This window comes from Parathielavia appendiculata, assembly GCF_033297405.1.
Source record: "Parathielavia appendiculata strain CBS 731.68 unplaced genomic scaffold N657scaffold_4, whole genome shotgun sequence".
Taxonomy (NCBI): Eukaryota; Fungi; Ascomycota; class Sordariomycetes; order Sordariales; family Chaetomiaceae; genus Parathielavia; species Parathielavia appendiculata.
In genome coordinates, this window is record NW_026944223.1 from 641588 (window position 1) to 657984 (window position 16397).

The following is a 16397-nucleotide window of genomic DNA, read 5'->3' on the forward strand; positions in this document are numbered from 1 at the left end:
CTTGACAACCCTCCGTCCCCATCCGCTCCTCCGTCATCCCACCAACCCTTTCCGCAACTAGTTGTTCAATCGACAATAGTTGCCTCTAGCTATACTTCTCGTCATGAAAGCAAGCTCCCATTCGCTCAGACAGGTTGTGGATTTCATCCGAGCACCAAGCTCTTAACCTCGCGAAACGCTACAGTTTCGACGTCCTGCCTCATCCTCGACGCCCTCGTTTGCTCTCCAATCCTCCCTTCCGGTCACAACTCGGATCCGTCCCCCTCGTCCATGTATCTTGTCGAGTATATCGTGGTCTTTCATCGAGATTGACCCAGCACGAATTCCGCACAAACCTTTACCCATTGGCCGAAGCTGCCACATTGAGTCGAGTCGTCCCATGCCGCCGTCACCCGACCAAACCAGCCTGCCCCGTCCCTCTTCCGCCCTGACGCCGTCAGCGCTTTGCTTTACAATTGGGCTTTCTTATTTAACGATAACACAAGAAATACACACACTGCTGGCTTACCAGCTCGAAGTCTGATTCGGCGCGCGTACTCTGCTCAACCGCGCTCACTCCGGCTGCCGGCATTCTGCTGGACGAGGAAACCAACACGCCAATTCCGCCGCGAGAACGCACTCACGGCACTTCCACAGCAAGATCGGGCTACTTTGAGGGCTATCTTATCGAGTGCCCGCAGCCCGCATACCTTACCTTACTCTCAATCAGCACCATTCTGAGCGCTGGTTGTCCGGGATCCACTCCGGTCACTGCCTGAAAGCGCAGGTACGCTGCGTCCCGCGCTTGCTTCTGCTATTCTGAGCCACGTTCTGTCCTAGTCACTGCGGCATTGGATACAAACAATGGCAGGCACAGATCCCCGGAGGTCGTCGAGGGCGCGAGCCAACCCCTCCCAGTCGCAGATCTCCTCATCTGCCTCGAGCGTCTCGGGCCGTCCTGAGCGCAGCTCCAGGTACTTCAACAAAGGCGCTTCGCCGCAAAAATCGAACTCTACCGGTTCGCTTTCGTCGGAGCCCCCAGAAGATACAATCACCGCCGAGGACCCGTTCGGCACGCGCCGTCGGACTAGGGGACAAGCTGAGGAACGAGAAAGAGCTGGAAGCAAAGTCGAGGCAGTCAACATGGCGAGCGGTGACGGCGATGCTCAGGAAGAGGACGAAGCTGTACGCTGCGTCTGCGGCAACGACGAGTACCAGGGTCCGCCGCCGCTTGACGAAGACTCGAAGCACGGCTTTAAGCATGCCTTTGGCCTTGACCCGTTCTTTTCAGCTGATCCCACCGACGATACGGCCGGATTGTTTGTGCAGTGCGACATCTGCAAGGTCTGGCAGCATGGTGGCTGTGTGGGAATCATGACTGAAGAATCGAGTCCAGAGGAATACTTTTGCGAGCAGTGTCGCCAGGACTTGCACAAACTATGGACGGCAAGCAACGGGTAATTCTCCCTTTCTCGTTGGCCAGCGACATGACTTGCGCCCCTGTTTGGGGCTGAACGGTCGCCTGCATGGTTCAGCATGGGCGGTGTACTGGCGATCATGTCTCATGCGGCCCCTCCTTTTGATGAAACCTGGGATCGGAGGTCGACTTGATTCAGCAAGCTAACGACATGGCTCGCAGAAGCGTATATTCGCATTATCTCCCGCTTAGGCGACACGCGCGAACGGCGTCAAGAGCGGCATCTCTCCAGAAGGACACTGCCCGCTCTCCCACCAAAGAGAAAGAGACTCGAAACGGGAGAACAGCGTCCGCAAGTCAGACCTCGAAGAGACGATCGACGTTGAACAGCAGAGAAGCCGGGTACGACGAAACGGAGGCTTTACTACGGGCAATTGAAGCCAGCAAGCAAGATGCCCTTCCTGAGCAGGTGGAGAGTGGGAGTAGGAGACTGAAGCGTGGAAGAAGCGACAGTCAAGAGTAGGCCTCCTAGGTACCCGACTCCAGATGTGAACTGTCCAGCTCACATTTCGCAGAAAAGTGGAGACCATGAAGCGCCAGAAAACGAGTTCTCGATCAGCGTCGCCCTCCTCAGACAAGAACGATGAGGACTCAGACGAGGCCGAACTTGCCGGCCGTAGCGGGGCGTCGAAATCGAAATCGCGTAGTGCGGCGACTGCACGGAATCAACGCTCCGAGAAAGCATCGGAGAGGGAGGAGCGAGAACGGCAACGGGCTGAGACTGCGAACAAGCGGAAAGGGAGAGCCGACCGTCGGCGAGCTGAGGGTATGGTATCACCGTTTTTCGTTCAAGTGGTTCTTCGCTCACAGCGGAACAGATCCAGATCCTTCAGAAGAAGCGCCCTTGGCGGCCCGGGCGGCTGCAAACAAGACGGCGCACGCTGCCGGGACCTCGACTGCGGTGACTGCGACGGCTGCAGAGGTCGTCCGACCTCCAGCCGCGGCAGAACCGCCGCCTACTTCCAACTCGGCGCCAGATACGCCGCCCACGATTACGGCCCAAGGCAAAGCCGACAAAAAAAGGTCACATAAAAGGAGAGGCCGCAATCAGTCTACCCGCGATCGGGATACCAACGAGGACGAATCTCCCCCCCGGTCTCAGTCGCGTGACATTCAAAAGGAGGATCATATAACCTCGGGAGGTGGGAAATTTGGCGGAGACAGCAGCGTCAAAGCAAACCCCAAATCAAAAGGCGGAATGAGCAGCAAGATCACCATGAACGATATGAAAAGAAGGGCAGCTGCACTGCTGGATTTCATCTCGCGAACGCAAGTGGAACTCGCCGGCGAGTCGGTCACAGGGCCTGCGGCCGGGGCAGTGAATAGCACCGGTGACGGCTCAGCGGCCGCTGCGAAAAAACCCCCAAGCGGGGCCATCAGTGATGCCCCAGTGCCGGCACCGGCAGGCGACGGAGACGCTCGGCTAGAGAAAGACTTCAAAGAACTCGGCTGCATGGAGATGATGGACACTTTGACTCGGCGACTGGTCAAGTGGCAACAACAGTACGCCAACTAGTAACGGTCCGGTAATTCTCCTGTCGGGTGTTGTGTATTTATGGGACATGGGATGTTTTGAGGTTCGGTTTCTTTGCATTGATGGCGTTCCGAGGGCATTCTTGACTAGGGAGAGGCGTTCTGGTTGCGAAGAGGGCATGCATTCAATGCCGCTCGGCTATGCACATCTTGCTTCATTGCTACTTCTCAGCGGACAGCACGTCAATATGGTTCTACTAGGGATTTGCGTGAATAGCGGACAGGAATGATGGGGTTAATATAAGGACGGCGGTTCCCGCGGATTTGAGGATCAAGTATTACCCCTTTTGAGGGCGGCGCTTGGGTTCGGCGGGATGTAGGGATCGAATCCCCTGTATGTTGTCCTTGTTCCGAGACTGTACCTGTACAATAATGAATATAGTACGATGTCGGTAGGTATCGGATGGGTCGGCTGGTCCGCCACAGCCGTTGAACACCAACCCACAAAGTACACTGCCCTTCTGTCTCCCGCAGCAATTCCGTGCCAACACAGATGCCACTGTAGTCCTAGCGGCCCTTACGATTCCATAGACTTCTCGCCATACCGTCGCCGTTCAAACCGCACCATTCCCGCCGTCGCCAGAACTCCCAAGCCGCTTGGCCTCATTCCTGGCTTTCCTCGCCTCCTTCTCCTTCTTTCGTGCCTGGTTCATACTCAGCTCAGACACCTGGGCCTGCTCCATCGCCCGCGCCAGCGTCTCGGGCGTCACCTCGTCCAGCAGCAGCCTCCCAAACCCGCCGCTCCTCCACTCCTGCACCACCCACTCGGCAGCTGCCTCGTAGTTGGCGCCGCCGCCCTTGGCCAGCTTGCCCACGCGCCTGGCCACCGCCTCGAGAAACTCATTCACGTCGTTGGTCGGCCCGTCCAGCTTCAGCCGCTCCACGTACTCGCGACGCGGACGATTATCACCATCATCGGAGAAGGACAGGTTGAGCCGAAACAGCAGGTAATCCGCCAGCGTCTCGCGCGGCACCAGCCCGTCCTTGACGCAGCCCACCAGCGCCAGCTTGAGCATCTTTTCCGGGTCCGACACGTACGGCATGAAGACGCCGGGCGTATCCACGACGAAGATGCCCTCGCCCATCCCCTCCAGTCCTGACCCCGAATCGCCGCGGTCACCAGAGTTGGTGTCGGACCCTTCGGCCGGCACAACGCGGATCGGCGAGCTCAGCCGCCGCGTCACGCCCGGGTTGGCGCCCGTGCGCGCTACTTTAGCCGCGCCGCGGTCGGGCATGCCGCGCCGGCGCAGTTGGTTGAGGAGGGTGGACTTCCCTGCGTTGGGCATTCCCACGACCAAGGCGCGCAGGCCCGTGAGGCTGTCGCGCTCGCGGGCGACGGCCTTGATGGCCGAGAGGAGATCCTTCGTGTGGGCGCCGTAGGCGGGGCTGCCGGTGCCGGTGAAGAGGACGGCCTTGGTGCCGCGGTTGGAAGACTGGAGGTGAAATTCGCGGAGGTGGTGGGCTGCGGCTTTGGAGGCCGGGCCGGGGGGCCCGAGGTCGTGGTGGGTGTAGACTATGATGCGGGCGCGCTCGGAGGGGTGGGAGGCGGCGAGGGATTGTTCCAGGAGCGGGTTCCATGAGGTGATGGGCACGCGGAAATCGCGGCACTCGATGATGAGGCCGACGGTGGAGAGGGTCTGGCGCATGCGGGCCAAGCCGGCGTGATGGTGGCCGAGGAAGAAGGAACGCGGGATGTCTGGGGAGACATCGAATGTTTGGCGGGGTTGGAAGGCGGCGCGGGATACTGTGAGAGTGGTGGCGTTCTTTGCGGCCGCTTGGGCCGCTGTTGATATTGGTATGGATGCCATTGCAATCGTGGACAAGACTCGAAATAAATTCAATGAATGAGAGCGAATGAAGCTAGGCCTGTATTTTGAAAATGATGAATGGCTCTCACATCTTGCACAGTCATATTAACCCATTACACCTGCTACTCCTTGATCTGCCTCAAGCTTCAGTCCGATATGGGTGTGTGTGACTTTCTCAGCTCGGAGTCGGGGGAGATCCTCAACATCGGCAAAGTTCACTTAGAGTGCCTTAAGTAAGTATCGAGGTTTGGCCCCCGATACAAGCATGAGCCTAAACCTGCATGCAGCCGCGGGCCGCTCCGAGCCTTCACCTGCCGTGAAACATGCTCATTAGGAATGCACACCTCTGCCTAAAAAATCCTAGGCTGTAGTAAGATTATCCAATTCACAGTAGCAGCTTAACAGCCATCAGAGGTGATACTCCCAGCATCAAATACGGTTCAGTATGTTCAAAAACCCTCTTGTGACCTCGGTTTCCGCAGCCTGTTCCCTTTTTTATTGCTCGGGAACAGTCTGCTTGCTTGACCTGTGAAACGCTGGATCTTGATCTAACCTGGCCAATGCCTCACCGGAGGCAAGAAAGGTACAGGACCATCATGAGCCCGGGAAAGGGCCTCGGCGCAGCGGAAATTCGAGAATAGACTCGAGCTGATGGACAGGTGGCATGGAAGCAGCTGCTTTCATCTCAACTCTAATGACCCGAGTAAACAACAACTGGCACAATGCTTTGTGTTCCTACAATTCCACGACGACCTGTTCCTCACCCCCCTCCAAATAAAACAATAGTGACACTCCAAAATGTATTGCCCTAATCATTGATTTTAACAATTCTGTCATGGGTTTGCAATAAGCATCTAACATGTCGTCGCAGGCAATATGGCAGCGGTCGCCATCGTGGGGAAGTACGGGTCTCATCACATGCACGTATTCCGCGCGATCAAGGAAGCCCTTGAATATGGGGTTGGGCGTGATACACTGGAGGGAACTGTCAAAGCTGGTATGTAACCAGCTGCACTGCTTTTCAAAAGGTACCTACTGGTTGCATCTTTGGCATCCTACTGACCTGCTGTCCATCAAACAAGCTCTCGACAATGAGGAGTACCCTGCCGACTTGAGCGTAGAAGCCGCCGTTCTAGCCACGGCGAAGAAGCTGAGCATGAGCGGCGAGGCCAAGACCGGCAGCCGTGTCGAAATCGGGCGAGGACGCTGCCCTTGCGGAGGAGGAAGCCTCCGAGGGATGGTACGCTGCCTGTAAGTAAATCATGACGCTAGTACTGTGAACAAGCCACTGGCCTTCTAATCTAATCTGATTTAGACGTCCAACACCAGGTCGAGCAGTTCGTCGCGAAGCGGAGGCCGGAACATGATTCCAAGCCCTCCGGGAAGGTAGTCGCTGTTGATGGACAGGCCCCTCCCGCACGGGGAAAGTAGATCGTTCGGTTCGTGATTGGGTCTTGGAAAGATGGAGGAAGCGTGGCCTGGTAGTTTGACTGCGAAGCTCAGCCCTTGAGAGTAGAGTTAACAACATCGAGAGCCCGCATCCAGTGACTAGGGCGCGCCTACCTAGAGTTACAGTGCTCTATACGGCGGAGAATCGAACACCGTTTCTCCTGGGTCTATCCGTAGATGACAGAGAAGTTAAAGTGCAATCGTGTCATCTCTTACATGTGAGCTATTGACCGGAGGGGCGGGCAGCTGACTTGGTACATCTATGCTGTGCTTACCTTCAAACCCTCCTGCCAGTGCCGTTGGCCATAGATACTGGTACCTCGTGCGGCAACTTCAGCTAGACTTCTCAGCTCTACACCTTACACCTCGCAGCGGCAGGAAGCCGCCCCAGCGTTTCCAAAGTCGTTAGCGAGGCTGTTGAAAACGATACTGACTAGGTAATCCGGAGAATGAGGCGCTGTGCTGTGCCCATCCCAGTGGGCATGGTGGAAATGGCATGAAAACAAATGGGTTGATATATTGATATTAAAAAGTGTCATCCTGATTACATTCTGTACATTCCACGGCATCTGCTCCTCTTCCTTCTCTGCCACCATCACCGTGACTTGGATCATACAACCCATCCATGCAGCCAACAAAACGCCGAATGTTATGCCCCCGATCCTCGAGAGATTGAGAGATTACAGAAAGACCAGCCGCCATCACTTTTTTCGGTGGAAGTAGTTGCCTCCGCCCCTCAGTCGGGCTTCCAGTCGCAGGCTCAGCCCCCTTCGAGCCGGCGGGCTCAACACCCCCGGCCGTCACTCCGCCGACGGCGTTACCTGTGCCACCCAACGTCAGTAAATACCCCTTCTCCTGAGGCACCGCGCAAGGCACAACTGCAATCAAGTAGTAGTCCCCTTCCCACCCTTCGTCGACTCCCGACGCAACTGACCACCGCCCGTTCCCGTCCGAGGAGACGGAGTCCCTGCCACCCTCGCTGGGCTAGCACCAGCAGAACCGGGCGCTCCAACGCTCTGCTCAACAGCCACGTCGCCGGCCTGCACCGCTGCGTCCCGGAGCCTCGGTACCCGCGGACTACCGAGCCTAGTCCAAGTAGGCGACACAGGTGACACCGGGCTCTGTCCGGCCAAGCTCTCCGCCTTTTCCAACCCACTTAGCGAGCTGCACCGAGCGTGAGCAATCCCCCGCGGCCCGCCAGTCGGCGAAGGGATGTGCGTCTCCCTCAGAGCATGGGGACTCTGCCGCGCAGTATCCAAACTCAAACTTAGCCTCGGCCCCCACCTCGTTGGCGTTGCCGGGCTTGCCACCACCTCCGCCTTCTCCTCTCCACCAGCCCCTGCCTCGCTCTCCTCCTCCTCCTGATTACTCCCGCCACCCACGGCCGTGCTCACATCGCTATCCATGACATCACTCCCCTTCGCCGCATGCTGCCCCCTCCTCCGCGCGCCGCCGCCGCCGCTGCCCAGCGACATGGCCTGCAGACTCGAGCTCTGCCGCGCCAGCTGATACCGGGCGTACTGCTCGCGTGTGTGCTCGGCGCCCGTGAAGCTCTTGAGCGCATCAAAGACGTGGGGGAACACGCGCTCGGCCACGTCCCTGGCCCAGAGGAAGTCGAGGTGCTCGTAGTGGGGGATCTCGTTGGCGACCGTCTGGCGGGGCAGCTCGCGCAGCATGGCCTTGATGTCGACGAGCGAGTCGCTGCCGCCGTAGACGAGCACGATGGGCGTCTTGATGTTGCGGGTCGGGTACCGGGCCACCTTGGTGTATTTGCTGGTGGCCGAGACGAGCAACGGCGGGTGGACGTCGTCGTCGTACATCTGAAAGGACTTGGTGCGAATGATTTGGAACCAGTGAACGACCGACTTGGTGCTCGTGAAGGAGTATAAGTGAGGGTAGGCGGCGAGTTTCTGCGAGGTGCTGATGTTTTGGGTGCGCCAGTTGAAGAGGAAGGAGAGGCCGATATCGATGACCTTGGTGAAGAGCGGCGGGTAAAGGAGGGACTCCCACATGGTGGCCGAGCTGAGAATGGAGCGGCGACCGAAGAGGAGGAAGAGCACTTGCGGGGAGGCCTTGACGAGCGCGTCCACCACACCGTTGGAAAGTCCCGCCGGCGACATGGCCGGGGCGAGGGCGATGAAGACGTTGACTTGGTCATTGAGCTTGGGGTGGACAGCCAGGCTGGCAAAAGCTTGTGCAGTGCCCTGCGAAAAGCCAATGTACGACAGCGACGGTTGGCCGGTCGTCTCCAGGATGTAGCTGATGCTGTCGGGAATATCATGGAAGGCGAACTCGTCGATGGAGAAGTTCCAGAACTTGGGCGAGCTGGGCGACGAGTAAATGGACTTTTTCGAGTACTTGTTACCGCGGTTATTCCCAAACTGCCCGTTGTCAGTATTTTATTCGCCATTTTCCACAACCCGACCCCCTGAATGGGTGAGCCTACCCAGACATCGAACCCCTTTTCGACCAAGACAAAGGGGAGAGCCCGCTGCTCATCCGTCAGGCAAACCCAGACCTCGCTGTTCATCAGCAGTCCATGATGCAGGTATACCACGCGCTTCTTGACGCTGTTGATACCGCGGTTGACCTTTGTGTCTTCTTCCCCTTTCCTCCACGCCAGCCGATGCAGGCCGAGTAAGTAGCCATCCTTGGTTTGGACAACATGTTCTTCGGCTGTATATCCAAATGTAGCGCAAAGGTCGACGAAATCGGATGCATTTCGGATCGACGTTGATATGGCTGAGGCACGGCTGATTCAGCATTGTGGCTTCTCATGTAATGTCCATCGCAACTGGGAGGCAACACGCACACTTCCTTCTCCGCTCTGCCCTCTTCTGGGCCGGGGTAGTGAGTCGATTAAACAATCGTCGGGATATGCCGTAGAATATGTCGAGGAGTGACGACGCTATGAGGTGTTAGCCGGACGAGCCCATTGTGCCGTGTGATGCTGGGTGTGCTCACGCAGGGCAAGGGTGAAGACGCGGATGAAGGCTTCGAGGCCTACAAGAAAGAACGATCCGACGAGGGCGGCATACTCGATGCTGTTCGAAAGGGTAGACAGAATATCAGCATCAGGGTCGTAACCACATGCAGGTACATGCTCTGCAGAATCTCACATGTTCAGGCGCCCAAGAAACGGGATAGGCATTTTGGCGACTCCCGCGCTTCTATCTCGTCATTGGTACTTAGTTTAGCCAGAACGTGAACTGGGTGCTCATGAATAGGCGATATTGCAGATATTGTCATAGGCAACGCTCCTGGCATGGTACAGAGCATCTCGGAGCATCCTCCGTGCAGTTGGTGGCAGGACTCGGACCCATGTCAAAGCATCGGCAATGTGGGGGGGGGGGGGGGGACATTGCCTCAGCATGTTGAAACAACCAGGCCTTGTGACATCAGCGTCACATGCAAGTCCCGCTGGGCTGGCTGCTGGCGGTGCATGGCCCCTGTTTCCAATCGTGGGAGTAATGACCTTTAGTTCTCAAAGCATTCCGGACAGCTTCATATACACTCGTATCGTAGTACGACACTTGGCTCTGGGAGTTTTCTTCGCGGCATAAAAAGCCTACCTATCCTATCAATATGGACATCGGGTCTTTGTTCGGTGATACATCAAGCTGGGGGTCTTTCAAGCTTGTATCTGACGTACCGAAATAACGTACGGTGTAATTATAACCCCGGGCCACTAACTGTGCCAATTGGCTGCCCTCCGCGAAGCTCGAGCCACCTGGCCTTGGTCTTCGTGAATTGCAGGCCTGGGATTGTTCTCGAGGACCGAAATCCGCTGTGTCCATTGCCGAGTGCAGCCGCAGCAGTCCACACGAGCAAAAATGCCCAGCTCATGTAAAGACATACGTGCGCGGCTTTCCGCCAACCCTTCCGTCCAACTTGCAGAAGCTAACCTTGTTCCAAAAAGGAGCCGCGCTGGCGCAATGCCTCCAGGAATCCGAGTGCGTGATGGTGCAGCGGCACTCGGCCGCTGAGTGTCTGCGCGAGCCACTCGTCCACACCCTCCCGCTCAAGTGCCAGCAGCTCAAGAAGGGCTTTGGCGAGTGTCGCCGCGGCATGATCGACATGCGCAAGCGGTTTAGGGGCAACCAGCCCGTCGCCTTCCGCCAGCTCGAGCAGACCGAGAAGACAGGCGAGGGATACCAGCTGTACGCGGGCAAGTCGGCCTTTGCGGGCACGCGCGGTGAAACAGACGGCAACGAGAAGGCGCCCCAGGACTGGAGGGAAGCCGAGAACGAGAAATACAGGGCGGCCGCGGCTAGGTCGACGGAGGACACGTCGGCGAAGTCATGACGAGAGCGGTGCATTGCTGACGAGCGGGAGGGACACATCGCAAACAGAGCAGAGAACGTGCCGCGACGGGCCGCGCTGTACTATCCTGCGCAGTTCTCAGCCTGATCGACCTTGGCGCATAGCAGCCGTTCCCGACATTGGGGAATGCTCTTCAAGTCTCAAGCAGCTTCCACCTACTACCTTCTGCGCCTCGGGCACCAAGGTCTCCCCATGGAAGCACTTGGGTATATGTACTATAATAGAAGTCTAAATGGCTGAAAAGTGGAGTTGACCCATGAATACTGAGACCTAGGTGCCCGTTCCTCAGCCTTTGCGACACCGGTGGTCAGAACTTCACAAAATCAGGACATTGTCCAAGGGGAAATGACAGGAGGGAGTGGGCGGCATAATGAACCTGATCCCCTCCAGCTCGGACATAAGGCCTTGTCGGGCAGGCGTTTTCGGCCCTCTTCGAGAAAACCAATGTGCAACCTACATCCCCCACGCCGGCATGTGCCACCCTCACGCGCGCGCTCCTGAGACAAGATCATAGGGTCCACTGGATCTGTCGTTGGAGTCGCTTCATTACAACATGGATGGCCTGGCAAAAGCCTTCCCCTCGTGGAATCTTAGGGGGCCCGACATCATTAAGAGGGGCAAAAAGATATGGCGCTGGCTTGTCAGCGCCGTCATTGATTCGCAGGAGTTTCCTTTCAAAGAAGCCCAACTTAAGGTAGCTTTTGCCCCAAGACTTTGCTTACCACGGACAAAAGAAACACCAACAGTCGCAACAACTCGCTTCATCATGTGGTAGCTCGGGCTTTGCTGCCCTGCTCAATCCCAGCCGACTGGGGACAGGCCTCAAAATCACCTTGCCTTAGCCGCCGTTGAAACTTTCCAGGGTCTAATCCACGCGACACTCCAATGGCTCAGGGAGTGATCGCCCAAATGCTCCCTGGCGGCCGCCGCCGGCCGAGTCGCTCCCTGACCTTCTTCCTCATGGGGGCGCTCACGCTTCTAACGCTATGCCTCTTTACATCTCACTTGCCGGGCCTCCAACGAATCATCAACCCGAGCACTCCTGGCAGTGGTGATGTACAAGTACCAGGCGAAGCAGACATGACGTCGTGTGCAGCAGCTGCAGCGCCCCACCACGGATCCGACGGTCCCGGGGGAGAAGATTCCCCAGAGCTACAGGCGCCGCTCGATTCCATGGAGAAGGAAACAGAATATCAACTCCAAGACCACCCGATGGAACACAAAACCAACAAACACCCGCCCTTCAAGGATGACCCGCCGCAGCTCATCGCCAACCTTCCGCAAGAGCACATCCCGGTATATACACCCCCGTCACCGACTGACGGGCCGGGCGGAGGAGAGAAAAAAACTAGAGGAAAGCGTCTCGTGGTCGTCGGCGACGTGCACGGCCACCTCGCCGCTCTCAGAGCTCTCCTCGACAAGATTGGGTTCGATCACAGATATGGCGATCACCTCATCTTCGCCGGCGACATGATCACAAAGGGACCGGACAGCAAGGGCGTCGTCAAGCTGGCCATGGATCTCGGAGCCAGCGCGGTCAGGGGCAATCAGGACGACAAGGTGTTGGCGGCTGCCAGGGAGATCCACCGACACTTAGTTGACGATGAGACCGGGGTAGGGCGTGAGGCGGACGGGGAAACAGACCACGCCGCTGGCGAGAAGGACCGCGAAAACGACGAGGCCGGGACCGAGAAGCGAAAAAAGGAGCACGCCCACAGGATTGCCCGTTCCCTCACGCGCGCCCAGCTCGCCTGGCTCAAATCTCTCCCCATCATCCTCCGCATCGGCGCCCTCCCAGATGCCACCTCGCCTCCATGGAACGCCAACACCCTCGTCGTTGTCCACGGCGGTCTGGTCCCCGGTTTGCAGCTAGAGAGACAAGACCCATGGGCAGTAATGAACATGCGGAGTCTGATTTATCCGGGCAAAGGCAAAGGAAAACATCACACAGAGTCCGCGTCAGATGAGGACGACAACGACGGCAACGGGGAGGAAGACGACGCCGAGGAACGTGATGACGAAACCCCTCAATCTAACAAGTCCACCCTCGCCCCAGACGCAGTCGCAGTGCCCATAGAAGGCCGCGATGGCGAGCCCTGGAGCCACGCCTGGTAAGCCACCCACCCCTTAACTTCCCCTCCCTTACCAAACCCGCTTTAACCCCCCTTTCTCCTTCAAGGAACCGCTATCAGAACCGCCTCCCCCCCTCAGTCCCTCACACCCTAGCCATATACGGCCACGACGCCAAAGCAGGCCTCCAAGTCAACCCCGAAGTCGACATCTCCCCGTACGCCTCCTGGTCGGCTTACTCCAGCGGCGGCGTCGACTATACCATCAACAGCAACGATATCACCAACAATAACAACAACAAGAAGAAGAAGACAAAAAAGAAACACAAGCAGCACAAGCAACACAAACACAATGAAAAGGGCCTGCGCTACGCCTTTGGCCTCGACTCGGGGTGCGGCCACGGCAAGAAGCTAACAGCGCTGATCATCGAAGCCGGGCCCGCCGGGGTGGGACACCGTATCGAGCAGGTTGATTGTCGCAGTTGATTTGATACTGGGGTAGGTATACAAATACACACGGGTTGTCTAACGAAGGAGTTGGTGGCAGGAAAAAATTGACGAGGGGAAAAAGGGGGCTATGGCCAAGAAAAACGGAGGATGGTGGGCTGAGTAAGAGGTTGAGGTTGAAGTTGGGCAGGAGGGGAGGAGGGGGTTGCTGAGGCTTGTCGTTGTGCCTGTAACACTGCATGAGGTACTTGTACCTTCAGGGACGGTACCCATTATTGGGGCCATTGATGCTAGCATTTGACTGTGGGAGGTTGAGCTTGGAGTTGATAGCTACTTGGTCAGATGTTCTGTCTGAGGAGGCGTTGGAGGTGTGCCGGGTTGGAGTGCTTCTCAAGTACCTAGAATGGATGGCGCAAGCCAGCTCTGAAAACTGTGACACGTAGGGAAACGAAGACCGGTTTCTACAGAAATTCACAGCAGATATGGAGCCATCACCAGCTTGGTTGATATATATTGAATTTCTTTTCGCGTCTGTATCAGCACTGCTTTGCATGCTCCATATGCCCAACCCAAGCAGACCGTTCATTCTCGCTTGCCGATGATAACCCCATCATTGCACATGCGTGTCGCAAAAAATCCACTTCATTCTATAATCAGCATCGCGTCCATTAGCACACCCCGTCTTCCTCCGTTTGTTGTCAATTTACTGCAGCTTCGCCTTGATGATGTCCTTGAGGGTGACGGCGTCAGCGGCGAACTTGCTGATGCCTTCCCGGAGCTTCTCGACGGCCATCTGGTCCTCGTTGAAGTCGAAGCGGAAGTCGGCCTCTTCGTTGATGTACGTTTTCTTCTGGATGTCAAGCGAGCTGGCGCCAGCGGCGTCGAGCTTCTTGGGAACGGGCGCATCCGAGTTGATGAGCTCTTCAAGGAGGTTGGGCTGTCGGTAAGGTGTTAGCAAGATGGACTACCCAAGGTTCTCCAGGAACTGCTTACGGAGATGGTCAGGTAGTCGCAGCCAGCGAGCTCGGTGATCTCGCCAGTGTTGCGGAAAGAGGCACCCATGACGATGGTCTTGTAGCCAAACTTTTTGTAGTAGTTGTAGATGCTCTTGACGCTGGCAACGCCCGGATCTTCCTCCTTGGAGTACTCCTTCTTGGTGTGGGCCTTGTACCAGTCGAGGATACGGCCGACGAAGGGCGAGATGAGGAAGGCACCGGCTTCAGCGGCGGCGATGGCCTGGACGAGCGAGAACATGAGCGTCAAGTTACAGTTGATGCCGTGGTCCCGCTGCAGGATCTCGGCAGCCTTGATACCCTCCCATGTCGAGGCGATCTTGATAAGAACTGTTTGAAGTTAGACCCACGGTTCGTCGGGAGACACAGTACTACCCCTGAAGCAGTTGTAAAGGAGCAGAAAGGCGACAGATTTGACATACCGCGGTCCTTGGAAACACCAGCCTCTTCGTAGAGCTAATGATGGAGTCAGCAACCGCTCTCTAGTTCTACTTCAACAAGTCATATCCATACCTTGATGATGTGAAGCGCCTTGTCGACGGACTTCTTTGTGCTGAAAGAGAAAGCAGCGTCGACCTCGGTCGAAACCTTGCCCGGGATGATGTCGAGGATCCTCTTGCCGAACTCGACGAGAAGGTAGTCGAGGGCCGAGTCGACCTGCTCGTCAACCGAGCCACCCTTCTTCTTGGCCCTTTCGACAGCGGCATCCAGGAGCTCGGCGTACTCGGGCTTCTTGGTAGCAGCCAGGATCAAGGACGGGTTCGTGGTCGCATCCTGAGGCTTGTACTTGCCGATTGCTGAGGATATGTGAGCAATCGTGATCGTGCTAAAGAGCGCAGGTGGGTGACGGGGACTGGTGAACTAACAGGCAAAGTCACCTAGCGCATCGAGTTAGCCATAGCCGTGGAAGACATTGCTCTGGGGTACTCACCAGAGTCGCTGACAACGACCTGCCATTGATCATTAGAGTCAGCCAAACCTTCGCAACAGCCGGATAACCAAGAGGGAAACCGGACATCCCCGTGGTGTTTCTTTCCGAAGGGCGAATGACTTCTCGCTCTTGAGAGGGGTTTGACGGGGTGATCTGCTTACCGTGCCAGTGGCCTTGAGCTGCTCGAGAGAGTTGGACATGACGGGCAAATGCGATCTGGAAGAGTACAAAGATCTATAGCTCGAGTTACGGTATCAAGCCTAGTAATCGAAGCGTCTGAAATCTCGCAGTTGCAGGTTTGTTGGTTGCAGGAAAGAATGGATAGGTCGTTATGAGTTTTGTGTTGGGGGACATGTCGCGGGTAATACTGGAGCGTGGGGCAGCATCGTCATAACCTTACCAAGCGCCCCCCATCCGATGTTCCCCTCGCCTCCCGCTTCCGTCTCAAGCCGCCGCCAAACACCTCGCGCTCCAAAACGTATCCCAAACCTTGACGCCGTTACCGGCAGCCAGATTCACATCATCAAGATGGGAACTGTCTCTCGTCTGCCCTTCATTAGAGCGGCATCAAACCTCCTCCAAACCACAGAAAATACTTTCAACCTCGAAGTATCTGTTGTTGCTGGCAACACGCAAGTCCATTCTTACAGGAGCGCTTCCAGCGCACCCACAGCGCCTCCACCGCCAAACTCCCCCGCCCACTGCAGCCCTGTCGCGCCCCGACATTCCCCCGATCGCGGCGGTTGTTGACAAGCAGGCCCCTTACTCAGCCGCGACGACACAAAGCAAGCGTGCCACATCCCATCGCACGATTGGACAATGGTCGGGACTCGATCCACTTTCCTCAAATAGCCGAGAACAGAGGGCGCTCCACCACCACTTCTCCTCGGAAAGGGCGATCCATTGTCTCGCATTACGTACCGGATCAGAATCGCCATGATGAGAAAAAGACCTCAGGCCCAGACCGGCGGGAACAATTGGGTCTCATGACATGTAACCTATCCCGTTTATATGCTGCCAAGTGAGTCCTCGGAATCCCTTGTGGTGGTGTGAATTGCTCCTCGGCGATGGTGACACTTTGGAGAAAACACGGTTTGCTCCGGAGATGCTGCCACTAGGTTATGGCATATTCCACCAATGGGTTTCCGCGAGGCTGTCTTCTGGCTGTCTCAGGCTGCTCCCCAATTGCTTAACTTCACGGCAAGTTTTCCAGGCTCATTTCTTGAGTATACAACTATCGAAACGCTGCGGTGAGCTTGTACATGGTATACAACTATCGAAATGCTGCGGTGAGCTTGTGCATGGTATACAACTATCGAAATGCTGACGGTGAGCTGGTGCATGACTGTCTTGAACCCAAGGGCAGCG

The 16397-nt window shown here is 56.8% G+C and overlaps 7 protein-coding genes across 7 annotated transcripts; 4 read left to right on the forward strand and 3 right to left on the reverse strand.

The window, feature by feature from the left end:
- Window positions 1-843: 843 nt before the first annotated feature.
- On the forward strand, window positions 844-2972 carry N657DRAFT_570466 (uncharacterized protein; the record flags this gene model as incomplete). The annotated part of the gene is made up of 4 exons (XM_062788734.1): window positions 844-1436; window positions 1619-1915; window positions 1972-2222; window positions 2281-2972. The coding sequence occupies 4 exons, from the start codon at window positions 844-846 to the stop codon at window positions 2970-2972; spliced, it is 1833 nt and encodes a 610-aa protein (XP_062648679.1).
- Window positions 2973-3543: 571 nt separating this feature from the next.
- Window positions 3544-4851, reverse strand: N657DRAFT_615998 (P-loop containing nucleoside triphosphate hydrolase protein; the record flags this gene model as incomplete). The annotated part of the gene is made up of 1 exon (XM_062790486.1): window positions 3544-4851. Exon 1 carries the CDS (start codon window positions 4795-4797, stop codon window positions 3544-3546), a length of 1254 nt encoding a protein of 417 aa, XP_062648680.1. The 5' UTR covers window positions 4798-4851.
- An 822-nt stretch (window positions 4852-5673) lies between these two features.
- On the forward strand, window positions 5674-6228 carry N657DRAFT_632848 (uncharacterized protein; the record flags this gene model as incomplete). Its single annotated transcript, XM_062791169.1, has 3 exons — window positions 5674-5794; window positions 5826-6037; window positions 6127-6228. The coding sequence occupies 3 exons, from the start codon at window positions 5674-5676 to the stop codon at window positions 6226-6228; spliced, it is 435 nt and encodes a 144-aa protein (XP_062648681.1).
- A 902-nt stretch (window positions 6229-7130) lies between these two features.
- On the reverse strand, window positions 7131-9397 carry N657DRAFT_632849 (alpha/beta-hydrolase; the record flags this gene model as incomplete). Its single annotated transcript, XM_062791170.1, has 5 exons — window positions 7131-8627; window positions 8693-8999; window positions 9059-9083; window positions 9211-9290; window positions 9366-9397. 5 exons carry the CDS (start codon window positions 9395-9397, stop codon window positions 7131-7133), a joined length of 1941 nt encoding a protein of 646 aa, XP_062648682.1.
- A 682-nt stretch (window positions 9398-10079) lies between these two features.
- Window positions 10080-10551, forward strand: N657DRAFT_655091 (uncharacterized protein; the record flags this gene model as incomplete). The annotated part of the gene is made up of 2 exons (XM_062794563.1): window positions 10080-10104; window positions 10166-10551. 2 exons carry the CDS (start codon window positions 10080-10082, stop codon window positions 10549-10551), a joined length of 411 nt encoding a protein of 136 aa, XP_062648683.1.
- A 903-nt stretch (window positions 10552-11454) lies between these two features.
- N657DRAFT_679722 (Metallo-dependent phosphatase) lies at window positions 11455-13124 on the forward strand (the record flags this gene model as incomplete). Its single annotated transcript, XM_062796210.1, has 2 exons — window positions 11455-12680; window positions 12749-13124. 2 exons carry the CDS (start codon window positions 11455-11457, stop codon window positions 13122-13124), a joined length of 1602 nt encoding a protein of 533 aa, XP_062648684.1.
- Window positions 13125-13476: 352 nt separating this feature from the next.
- Window positions 13477-15354, reverse strand: N657DRAFT_643677 (transaldolase). Its single transcript, XM_062792604.1, has 7 exons — window positions 15191-15354; window positions 15030-15048; window positions 14965-14976; window positions 14612-14895; window positions 14521-14554; window positions 14079-14428; window positions 13477-14022 (listed from the first exon to the last, which is right to left on the reverse strand). Exons 1-7 carry the CDS (start codon window positions 15227-15229, stop codon window positions 13789-13791), a joined length of 972 nt encoding a protein of 323 aa, XP_062648685.1. The 5' UTR covers window positions 15230-15354; the 3' UTR covers window positions 13477-13788.
- Between the last annotated feature and the right edge of the window lie 1043 nt (window positions 15355-16397).

Excerpts from the sequence above, each read along its gene's own strand:
- N657DRAFT_643677 (XM_062792604.1), bottom strand. The coding sequence starts at position 15,229 with ATGTCCAACTCTCTCGAGCAGCTCAAGGCCACTGGCACG. Across the intron at positions 14,555-14,611 it reads AGGCGCTTCACATCATCAAG|CTCTACGAAGAGGCTGGTGT; the intron begins GTATGGATATGA and ends CTCCATCATTAG. Across the intron at positions 14,429-14,520 it reads TGGTGTTTCCAAGGACCGCG|TTCTTATCAAGATCGCCTCG; the intron begins GTATGTCAAATC and ends AACTTCAAACAG.